The sequence below is a fragment of the Formica exsecta genome, unplaced genomic scaffold (assembly GCF_003651465.1).
Source record: "Formica exsecta isolate Colony F162 unplaced genomic scaffold, ASM365146v1 scaffold81, whole genome shotgun sequence".
Lineage (NCBI taxonomy): Eukaryota > Metazoa > Arthropoda > Insecta > Hymenoptera > Formicidae > Formica > Formica exsecta.
In genome coordinates this window covers 410420-422845 of record NW_021853581.1, presented here as the reverse complement: position 1 = coordinate 422845, position 12426 = coordinate 410420, and the positions used below count along the sequence as shown (strand labels likewise).

The 12426-nt window shown below is 36.6% G+C and overlaps 1 protein-coding gene across 9 annotated transcripts; it reads right to left on the bottom strand.

The window, feature by feature from the left end:
- Positions 1-255: 255 nt before the first annotated feature.
- LOC115244340 (interference hedgehog-like) lies at positions 256-11529 on the bottom strand. 9 transcript variants are annotated; one of them, XM_029821905.1, is made up of 9 exons: positions 10996-11529; positions 8882-9207; positions 8377-8608; positions 5395-5475; positions 5043-5297; positions 3852-4844; positions 2810-3634; positions 2619-2734; positions 256-1970 (listed from the first exon to the last, which is right to left on the bottom strand). In XM_029821905.1, exons 4-9 carry the CDS (start codon positions 5462-5464, stop codon positions 1797-1799), a joined length of 2433 nt encoding a protein of 810 aa, XP_029677765.1. In that variant the 5' UTR covers positions 5465-5475; positions 8377-8608; positions 8882-9207; positions 10996-11529; the 3' UTR covers positions 256-1796. The 9 variants fall into 9 exon arrangements, with proteins under 9 accessions (XP_029677765.1, XP_029677764.1, XP_029677767.1 ...); XM_029821904.1 differs by lacking the exons at positions 8377-8608; positions 8882-9207; XM_029821907.1 differs by lacking the exons at positions 8377-8608; positions 8882-9207 and having other exon boundaries at positions 2810-3631.
- Between the last annotated feature and the right edge of the window lie 897 nt (positions 11530-12426).

Sequence of the window (12426 nt, the reverse complement as noted above, 5' to 3'; positions counted from 1 at the left end):
TATTTACAGAAAATTTATTAGTTATAACTTTTTAACTAGGCGTTTTCAGATCTATGTTTATAGAAACTTTTTTGTTCCAAATTCAATTTTCCATAAGACTCTGAAGTTTCATTGACCTGACCTGAAACACCCTGTGTAATAAAAATCTCTTGTGATAAAAGAAACTAAGATTCATCTGCAAATTTTGAATAATAATCTCGCCAATATTTTCACGCGTTACAGCTATCTAATTACATCTAATTATTCAATATCTAATTATATTTTATTATTACATTTATTAAGCACGATTATATAGTTATCCTAAATTTACAAAGTACACAACAAAAGCTTTCATCACATATATACATGCACACATATATCTTTAAAATCTCTCTCTTTCGAATATAATTTATTTTATAAAAATTAAGTACACAAAATACTAGTATACAGATGTATAAATAATAATAATTTTTTTATTAATTATTATTTTCAGGCAAGATGTAAGGCACATATGTTCATTCGTGTCGTTTAAAACTATCCTAGTATGTACAATGTATATTTTCACTAGCTTTATCATCGATTCACACAGACGCGATTGTAGTACTTTTATAAGCCAAACATTAAATAATTTATTTAAAAAATTTTATACACATTTGTATTTACAATTTTCATCTTTTTTCTGTTACACACAAATATCAATCATCAAGATATAATTTTTTATCACTTTTTCCTCACAACACATTATAACATTTCATTATATAATTTTGATAACAAATCATCGTCACAGAGATATTATGACGTAATATTGCATAAGTCGTGAACGACATTAATAAATTATTCAATCTCTATTGCAGCTAGGAAAACATTTATAAAAATAACAGGCATACATGATAATGTTAACGATATATGACTCAACCATTATATTCATTATTCATTAAAAAGATATTTCTATAGTAACTGTCATAAAGTTGACATTACTTTCTGTTCTCAACACTGATGATAAATTGTGATGAATAATTAATTGTTAATGTAATTGTACGTATTTTATGTATCCTATATGCATAGTATTTCAAAAATATATACCTTTTATTACAAATTTTTCTTAAAAGTTGCCTGTAAAGGAGATATAAAAATCTAAATTGTTCAGTGCTCACTAGCTTGTCACCGTTAAGTAAATATATGTAACAGTAAAGTCACAATCACTTTGCAGGTACATTAATTGAATTCATGCTTACTTAACGGACAAGATCCTTAATAATTTTTTTTTTTATAAAAAGGGAAAGACAAAGATGCAATCAGATCATTTACTTTATAATCTTATATACTGTAAAATGGGACTATTTTGACTATTGTGAAAAATTAATCTTATACTGATTAATAATAGATGTAAAAGAAAATATTTCTCTTTACAATATATTACATTTCATAATTGATTATATTAAACATCAAAAATATCGTGTTTGGCAAAGAATATGTAAAATGATACATCTTTTTTTCCTGCATGCAAAAGTAACGTCAAGTTAATCCCAATTTACAGCGACGATACATTTGAGCATATTTATTAAAGACACCCTGTAAATGTCTTGCAACAGTCTCTTCATTGCAATATAGCTAACTACAGCCTATAAGTTAAGTTTCTCATCGAGATATAACTCGCGTCGAGATAAGTCATGTATGTTCTCTTGCGTTCCTTTCATATCATAAAATAAAATTCGTTAAAGGCTCATACGATTGTCGGCATCCGTTTTTCGATCACGAGATCCTCCAGTCGCAATCTTACCGTCTATAAGAGACAGAGACATAGCTGCGATAAATTCTCACAAACGTTGTTCGATAGGCAGTGGCCCTTGGCGCAGAGACGGTGGCTCGCTATGCGACGTGACGTTTACGTCAGATCCAGCTGCGTCGCCGTTGTTATGTCCATTGTTGCTGCCATTGTTGTTTTGGCCGTTTAGAAACGACGTCATTTCCATCGATGACTGTTGCCCGCTCTGGATTTAGAAACATGCGTGTGTTCGTTCGCTTCTTTTCAGATCTAGAGCGTGTAAGGGGTAACGTGCGTGTGTCGCGTTCGGAAAAACAAAAGAAAAGCGGCTCCAGAGAGAGTGCAGAGAGCGAGTAGAATCAGTAGAATTAAAGAGCAGCGCGCGACCAATGCTAAAACTAGAAAAGAGACTAGTCTCCTTAATATATATTGCCGACAATTCAACGACGACGGATTTACTGCACGATTAGACGAGCGCAGGCAAATCAATGTCAAGTTCTACACATAAATGCACCAGATTTTATAATAGAAATTCTATAAAAAAATCTCTACAATTTAAAAAAAATTATATGTATAACTTACCAAGTTATAACTCATAATTTAAATAATTTAAATAACAGAATCTTTTTATGTGATCATGATCAACATATTTTCTGCACTCGTCTAGAATCGTGCCGACTCTCGGAAAGAAAGTAAATGACTAGATCAAGATGAATAATTATGTTTTGGAAAAATCAAACATAGAGAACAAAATTTAAAATACATGTTATTATTTATTATTGCTCTCACCAAGTACTGAATGAACGAATCCAGTTCCATTACTTTCTTCCGATGATACAAAAGTGCACAGATGTTGTTACTTACAAATACTGACCTTAGGCTGCATAATATCTTCGGACGCATCAAGACCGGCAAGAGGATTAGACGTAATGTTAATTTTGGAATCTGTAACTCCACCATTCATTACTCGTCCATTTGTTATCGGTTTACCTTAAAAGAAAAGAATTATTTAATTTGGATTATTATAAAGAATTGCGCATTATTCACATCGGTTAAATCACATACCTTCACTTTGCGATTCCTGATTTTGTTTATACTTTGCTCTTTTATATAAACATCCCGCTACAAAGGCGAGAGCAGCTAAAATGACAGCTCCTCCGAATACTCCACCGATTATAACTTGAATACTGACATTCTTGTTACTTTCGCTCGGTCTCAATTTATTTTCCGCTATCACTTGTTGAACCGGATGTTCCTCGATACTTTTTCCAGTTTTCTGCCGTAATATATGGGAAAATTCCGACGCCGCATCCACGGAAAAACTCTGGATCTTGAATTCGTAGACAGTTTCAGATTGTAAATGAGAGATGGTCATGTTGTAGGCATCTTTTCCCTCAACGGTGGTTTTAAGATATTCGCCGGCTGTAGTAGAAGCCCGATGATATATGTAGAATCCGTCAATTTTAACCGATTTGTCGGGATTTTGCCAAATTAATAATACTTGATGCGGTCCCAGCGCTTCGGTATTAGTCAATAAAGGTATCGGCATTTTATTGCTCTCAATGCCAGCGTCCCTATTAAGATGAAAACGCACGGAATTCGTGCTCAATTTGTTATCGTTATTCGAGTACACCGCGGCGATCCTAAATCGATAAGTATGATCGGGCTGCAAGTCGGTCACTTCAAAAGATCGTACGTGATTCGGTATCTCGGAATTGGCCGTCATCCACTTATTTGTCTGTTTGCCGTTCGTCTTTGGGCTGAGTTCTCGGTATTGAACTTTGAAGAATTGTATAGGTAATCCGTTGTTTTCCGGCACCGACCATCTTACCATGACAGAGACATCGGATAACCTTGTGACATTGGGCTGATTCGGAGGTACCAAAACTGCTGTAAATAAAAGGAAAATAAATAAAATATATATTTAATATATTATATTCTAATTGCATGCAATAGTTTTTTTTTTATATTATATATACAAATTGCCAATTTTTAAAAATTGTCCATGTTTCAAGGAAACCCAAGAGATTTAATTCGCGATATCTCAATCAGACATTTGATAATGATAAGAAAACATATGAAACGATGATAACACAAAGTAAATAACCTGCGCCCTTCTTTTTTCCTTCTTTATTTCTGCGTCTACCACCGCCCCTGGTATGTTTATGCCTCGATATAGTTCCGTAGTCCGGTCTCGATTCGGTCGTGCCACCGAGAACATGCTGCTTCGGGTTGACTCGCAATAAGTTATATCCCGAATGCGATCCGTATTTATTGCTGGCGACGCACTGAACAATCCCGGCGTGCTTCTTCTCAACTTCGGATATGAGAAGAGTGGAGCCTCTGATCTCCTGATTCTTGTTAGATACCAAGGATTTTCCGTTGATCAACCACTCGATGCTCGGTTCCGGCTCGCCCGTCACGCTACATGAGAGCTCCAATTCACCGCCCTCGGAAAACGTGGACGCTTTCGGTTGTCTCGTGACCTTCGGTGGCTCTACGACCCTCAAGATGATCACAGATTTAATCTGCCGGACCTCGTTACTCCACACGCAGTCGTATTCCCCGCGATCGGACGGCTGCACGTGAACTATCGTCAGACCGGTGGACGATTGTACCGATTTCAGCGGTAGAGAGCTACCCAAACGGCTCCAGATGATACGCGGCACCGGATAACCGGCGGCGAAACATTCCAACGTAATGTTTTTACCGCGCGGAACTATATATTCCGTCTGCGGTTGCTTGATAAAATATGGCGCTTGAAAAGTCGTGTTTGCGTGTACCGTCAAAATTGTTTTATGGTTACTCGTAAAAATCTGCTGCGTTATGTAATTGTTCGCGCTGCAGTGATACGATCCGCTGTTCGACAATCCGACATTCTTGATGACCATTATCTTGCTATTCACCAGATTTGCATTCTCGAGGAGCTCGTCATTCTTGTAAAACTGCACTATAGCTTCCGGTTCGGAATACGGTATGGGACACGTGATGGGAACGGTGTTACCTTCCGCCACTTGGATGAAGACGTCGTTTTTATCGGAGAATTTCTGTATCGTCGCGAGTGTCAATTTCGCTGGATCCGATGCTAAACCGCTCGTACCTGTAAATAAATAAAAAAGAATATGTACGCATATTTTGTAAAACATTTTAGAGATGAAGACTATTTTATGTTAATTTTGACATCTTATTTTTATATTATTTGTCACATATATAGTTTTTATTCGATAAAAAGGCACAAGAAATGAGAAATATTTATCAAATATAAGCAGTGTTGGATGGAACTTTTGCAAAAACCTACCAAAGAACGCGATACAACGATAGTCTCCGGCCTTTGACTCGTTGTCGAAATTGACAACGTGTCGCGACGTTTTGCCGCTGCTGTTCGTGGGATGGGACAGCGGTATCCATTTGTTCGAATTCAGGGGTCTGTGATGCCATGCAAAACGCTCCGCGGCGAGATTGAGACTGCACTCGAAATTCACGTCGTCATTTAACGGAGCGGCCAGAGGCTGCGGGTGTCGGGTAAAGGACATACCCAATTCTTGTCTCTCCCCTATAAATATATACCGAGTCAGCATATTTATATTAATATACATTTTTACAATATTTGTAATATATTAAACAGCATATTAAAGTAATAAGAAACTCACCATATACAGACCCGATCGGACCGTAAAGTAGGATAACTATGATGCCACATAAAGGGAAGATAGATGTCATCTTGACACATTCTGCAAGCAATACGAAAGAAGGTTGTTACGTTAATGAAGCATGTTGCGTGCTATTAGTTGTTTTTCCGGTCTCGTTCGCGGGAAAGCAAATACTCGTCGGCTCGCAGAGTGCCGGCGAAGAGCCACTAAAATTAATACCGAGCAAGCATACCGTTTAAGTTTAGAACGTCGAGTTCATATGAAAATAGAACATGGCATTTTTCGCCTTAAAGATTAAGGCGATGGAATGACACAATGATCATTCATCAGTCATAATAATTACTGATTTATTCATATATATATATAATATGTCAGCCAAAAGCTGGAAACAGTGATTATCTATGAAAATATAATTGTACACTTCTTATACATTTCTTACACACACATTATACACATAATTATATATACAGAGTGTAAAAAAAGTTAGACCGACAAACTTTGAAAGAAAATAGAGGACTCGAAAATAAATATTTTTTGTTGATGATATTTCTCTCTGCGACGTTTCGTTTTGGTCTTATATCATATTTAAACTTTCAATAGAGCAGAGGTCTTTAGTGTCTTGACAAGTTGCATATGATTTGTTTATCATTATGGAATATTAATTAATAATTAATATTAATTACTAATAAATAATAATAATAATAATTATTTTTATTATTATGATTAATAATAATAATTATTAACATTAATTAATTATTATTAATTTTTGAGTATTTACTGTAAAAAGAGTGAATCACTTTTATGTATTCGTTCCGTCTTTTGTTCAAGATTAAAATATAATTTGATTTTTCCATTTATATGTTTGTTTATTGTTTAACTCACAAACTTCTATTTCATACCATGTAGTATTAAAACTAAACGTCGCCCTTCAAAGTTCGTCGGTCTAATTTTTTACACTCTGTATACATATTGTAAAAAAATTATGAATCTTCACATTTTTATATTCATATTAAAAAAAAGCTACTACATATATTTAGCAAACTCTAGAAAGGAAGACAGAAGGAAGAAAATAAGTTTACTACAGTTAAAATGTGCAGTTAAAAGAATAAACCTTACGATAACAACGAATACGATAATAAATGATCAAATATAAGTTTCTTGTTTTACAAAGGGCAGCAGCAGGAAAAGTGAGTCGCTGGGTGACGTGCGGCCATCTAGAAAATATCCATATACGGCGTCGAAAGCTGCGTTCATTGCGCGAACCGTTTTACACCCACGTGATATCTGCGCTCTCGTGCGACCATCAGAAAACCATATACTCGCGCGTCCGCAAAGAGCGATGATAATAATAATAATTCTTTCTTGTTGAGCCAATGCTACGGAGTGTGCGTAGGTATGTATATCCATTCATATACTGATCGTACACACGCACCCACGTGTCGTTTTAATACGCGCGAAACTATCGATATATTTTCCCCGATAGCGGGAAAGCCTGGAAAAACGAGAACGCGTCTCGAGTTCGCGGCCAAGCTACGTAGAAATTATTAATGTATTATTCCGAATATTCTCCGAAATGCGATTAAAATTGATTTATCAATGAGTATTTGATGTTAACATAGAAAAGAAAAACAAACTTTACACATCAATATTATTGCGATATAACAAGTGTTTAATATGTTAACTCTCCTGCTTTCAATTTACATTAATTTACAAGCCTCGAATATTAATTTTTGCCGATTTTATACCCAATTAAATATCCATCCGCGGATCTCTAAATGTGTCGATTGAAAAAGAAGTAATTTTAACATATTAATTATAACATGTACAGACTTTTTTTGATCCAATCTATAGCTGAAGATATATATGTGTGTGTTGTGATGTGCGAGTGGAATTTTAAATATTCATAATTTTCTTGCGTTATGTGTGTGTGTGATGTAATTTCAATGATAATTCCAACATTCTAAAATTGTACATTTCTTGAGTGTGCGTAGGTATGTATATCCATTCATATACTGATCGTACACACGCACCCACGTGTCGTTTTAATACGCGCGAAACTATCGATATATTTTCCCCGATAGCGGGAAAGCCTGGAAAAACGAGAACGCGTCTCGAGTTCGCGGCCAAGCTACGTAGAAATTATTAATGTATTATTCCGAATATTCTCCGAAATGCGATTAAAATTGATTTATCAATGAGTATTTGATGTTAACATAGAAAAGAAAAACAAACTTTACACATCAATATTATTGCGATATAACAAGTGTTTAATATGTTAACTCTCCTGCTTTCAATTTACATTAATTTACAAGCCTCGAATATTAATTTTTGCCGATTTTATACCCAATTAAATATCCATCCGCGGATCTCTAAATGTGTCGATTGAAAAAGAAGTAATTTTAACATATTAATTATAACATGTACAGACTTTTTTTGATCCAATCTATAGCTGAAGATATATATGTGTGTGTTGTGATGTGCGAGTGGAATTTTAAATATTCATAACTTTCTTGCGTTATGTGATGTAATTTCAATGATAATTCCAACATTCTAAAATTGTACATTTCTTACACGCTGCTTGCCTGTGTATCTGGATAGGTAAGAAGAGGAGTCGGCATCCGATAATGTAAACGAAAATCAAGAAGAAGGATAGAAAGCAAGATAACGAGAATTTTAATTGAAAGCAAGCCTGCAATCCCAAATTTAAATCTCGAATGAATCAACTAGAAGAAAAAAAAAAGAAAGAAAGAGATAGAGGTAGAGAAAGAGAGAGAGAGAGAGAGAGAGAGAGAGAAAGGCAGTGATGAGAAAAGAGGGGATATTTTAAATGTACACAGTGTAGACTATCGACGCGCGTGGCAGTTGGTCGCGCGTTTTATGCATACGAGAAGACTCCTTAACTACTGTTTAAATGGTAGCATAATGGCGGTGGTATGTAACAGGTGAGAAGGGCCGTGAGGAGAGGCTGGTCTCCGATATTACTTCTCGTAAAAATAAAGAAGCCGAATTCCAAAGCAGTGGTTGTCCACTCCGCTTCCCTCTTGGGGCACGCACGAATGCGGTCTGTGTCTGTGCATGCGTGCGTACGTGCGCGACCAATGCGCTTACACGCGTTATCCGTAGCACCGCAATGAAGTCTAATCTGCCCGATGTGCGCTTTCGTATTAACGATTCAATCGTCGTCGGCGTTACATAGGCGTGTCTGATAAAATCACTGCAAAATTTTGATTTATGCGATTAGAAATAAGTAAAATTAAATATAGAATGTGATAGAAATCAATTCAAATTGTCACAATAATAATTAATAGCATTTTTGTAGTTTACATTAATCTCCGATATATAATCTCCAAATACTAAATGATGCAAATTACTTTAAATAATACATTTGTTAGAGAGATATTGCGGAATTAATGCACAAATTTTTACTTAGATCTTTAATCAGTACGGACAGACCGTCTTGAATATTTAATTTGATGTTATTACGTACTGTAAAAAGCATAGATGAAAGGAGATAAGGAGAAAGTGGACCTGTGCGCGCGCCGGCACTTATCTCGCGAGGAGAAAAACTTTTGAAAATCCTCGCAATGAAAAAAAGACCTCTTCCGCCGAAAATGCTCCAATCCATCTGACAATACAGACTCCTTCCCGTTCTACGCGGAATGCGTGGCCGTGCCATAAATGACTATCGGTGTGTCATTAGTATTCCAGCGAAGGATCGTCTTTCTCGCGTGATGCATTTATGGGATCGAGGATCGTGCGATTGCGATGAGGACAAAAGGACGAATTCTCCAATTCGTTAACGGATAAGGGATTCTGAAAATGAGGAAGAAAATTTAAAAAGTAAATGAAAAAATGCGTTTAATTACAGTGCCATTAAACAGGGATGTAAAAATTATTTATCAATTTTGTATCTCCTAAGATTTGTAAGCAAATTGGAAAGGTCTCTCATCTATGTCGATTTGGATAAATTATCTCTTTACAGGCGGTGTCTATTCAAATCTTGTAAAGACATTCTCTGATCTTCATTTTTGTTTAAAATTCCTGGTAAAAAGAAAATATTTTAAAAATTTTTTAGTGCAATTTTTTAAAATAAGTTTTTTTTTTATTGTACGCGTTTTTTTAAATGTTTTTCGCTTATACATATAAACAAAAAACACAAAGCTTAAACTTAAATTTCGATTCAATATTTTGTTAAGACATTGAATATATATAAACAGAGATAGATATATATTTATAATATATTTTTAATAATTCACACAACATAATTCACAACTTGGCTTATTTTCCAGGGAGTAGACACTCTGCCCTATATTTTTAATACCCGAAATCTTTCCTCTTTATATCAGACAATTGGATTAAAAATGTTACATGTTGGTTTTACTACGCATTTTTATCTCGATATGATCGATAGATCATCGAATGATAATAGAGGATGAAATGGCACTTCTCGAGATGCACTGCTTGATATGTATGAAAAAAGATTGGCAACTTCGAGTTTATTATTAGTTTCTATCCATCAATAGTTTGACAATTTGCATTTGAGGGATCAGTGATGAAGGCGATGCGACAGCACACTGTGAGGACGAGAGATTTGGATCGCGTACAGGTGAGATTTAAAAAGGAACGCCGGGGATTACGAGGAGCGGACGCTGGTGAAGCGACGATAACGAATGAGAGGTCTTCTTTTTACTCCTCCTGCACTCCCCTGGCATGATATCTCGATTCCCCTTTCGCCTTACAACGTCCGAATACACTTGTTTCGTCGGATCTTTCCCTTTACGCACTTCCTCTACCTGCGTTTCTTTTACACCTGTTTTTTTTTTCCTCCTTCCTTTCCTTCTTCCTTCACTCTCCCAAAGCGTGAAAATATATATATAAATTTTGTTTTAAACTTCCAGAATATATAAAAGACAAACTTTATTAATGGTAGATTTATTAAAAGAAAATCTCGATGTAGAATTTTAATTAAACTATTAAATTCAGATTTTTTAAATTAAATTATTAAACGATTTAAATTATTAATTATAATTATTTTATATTATTATATTGTTTTATATTAGATCTTTAGAAAAAGACGGGAGAAGAATTCAGAGAGAGAATCTGAGAGATCGCATTCACTTATTAAAGTAATCTAATTCCGTCTATTTTAATTGTGCCTTCTATATCTTGTTTCTTCTCTTTCTCTTTCTTTCTCTCTCTCTCTCTCTCTCTCTTTATACATATATACTATTATATTTTAAACGCAGAAAGCGCAGATGAAGGTATCTATTTTAAATGCAGAGAATTTAAAACACAATGAAAAAGACTAGAATCTCAAATCTAATTTTTGAGTATAATCAACAATCAATAATTCAAAATCGATCAAATTCTCTCGTATATAAATCATGATCGAGTACCGTTTCTCCGGATGCCTCGATACAATCGGACGACATTCGCACGAGGATTTCGAACGGCGGGGACTTAATAGCAAAAAAAAAAAAAAAAAAAAAAAAAAAATGTGGAGAGAGGATGAGTGCATTGGACTCGAGATCGGATATAAAATCGATCCGATCAAGCCGAGATCACGCTCGCTCAGGTCGAGACGCATTTTTTTTCGCTTACCCTTTTTTTTTTTTCCTCTCGATCCGAGCCAAGCACGAGTCGACGCCGAGAAGAAGAGGGATCGCGTCGTCCCGCGTCGTAGTTCCTCGTGAACGTATAATTTGGAATGGGCACAATATCGCACGTTGTGCTCGCTCCTCTCTCGAGGGGAGGGAAGAAGAAGAAAAAAAAAGGTCGATCCCGGGCGATGCGGCCCGGCTACGCCGTGCGCGTTCCTTTGTCGTCGGTCACACGGGGCCCCCCTCGCTTCTTCTTCCTCGTCACTCGCTTTTCGCCTTCTTACTTCATGTTCGCCGTTCGTTCGCGTTTTTTTTTTTTTTTTTTTTTTGAAACGCGCTGTGGGAGCACGACGACGCGTTCCGAGCAACCGCCGCTCAGGTCCGGACGCGCAGAAACAACGAGGGACGACGACGAGACGACGACGCTTTTGACGACGAGGCCGCTCTGCGGCCGACTTGGCGGCTTCACCGGCGGCGGCACTGGAATGCAGACCGACAGGTTTTGAAGCCGCGGCGGCGGCTCGTGGAGGGATGCTGCGACGGTGATGGTGGTGGTGGTGGTGATGGTACTGGTGGTGGTGGTGACAGGAAGAGTCACGTGTGCGCGCGCGCGCGCTCGGATTTGAAGTCTGACTTGAAGTCTGTTGCACCTTCTTGCACTTAAAAGCGAGATGGAATGATTGGAATGGGAGCTTTTCAGCGAGAAAACACAAATAGACACAATGAGATATTAAATAGAGAGAATTTTTGAAGACTCTAAAGTTTTTTCATTTGACAGCTGATCATATGATACTGTGTTTATGTGTGTTTTTTTGCTGAAAAGCTTCCAATGTATACGTGAGCGTGGGAGAGAGAAAGGAGAGAAGCGATTTGCGAGAAGTGTAATTGTAGCTTCGACGGATTTTTCGTCTCGTAGATTGGCAGCTACAACTGTCACGTGTCACGTGGTCCACTACGCGCGCGCGCGCGCGCGCTCGGATTCGAAGTCTGTTGCACCTTCTCATATTTCTCTTGCACTTAAAAGCGAGATGGAATCGCAAGTTTTTTAGCGAAAAAATTTAAATAGACACAATGGGATATCAAATAGAGAATTTTTGAGATCCTAAAATTTTTCCATTTGACAGCTGATCTTATGATACTGTGTTTATGTGTGTTTCTTGCTGGAAAGCTACCAATGTATACGCGAATGTCGGAGAGAGAAAGGAGAGAAGTGATCTGCAAGAGGTGTAATTGTAGCTTCGACGGATTTTTCGTCTCGTAGATTGGCACCTACTGCTGTCACGTGTCACATAGTCCGCCGCGCGCATGCGCGCGCGCTTTACGAACGGCGATATAAATTTTAATAAACGTTAGATACTAAATATAACGTAAGATAAAATATACACAGACACTGTGCAGTGTATTTATTAAAATATATACATGATTATGTATA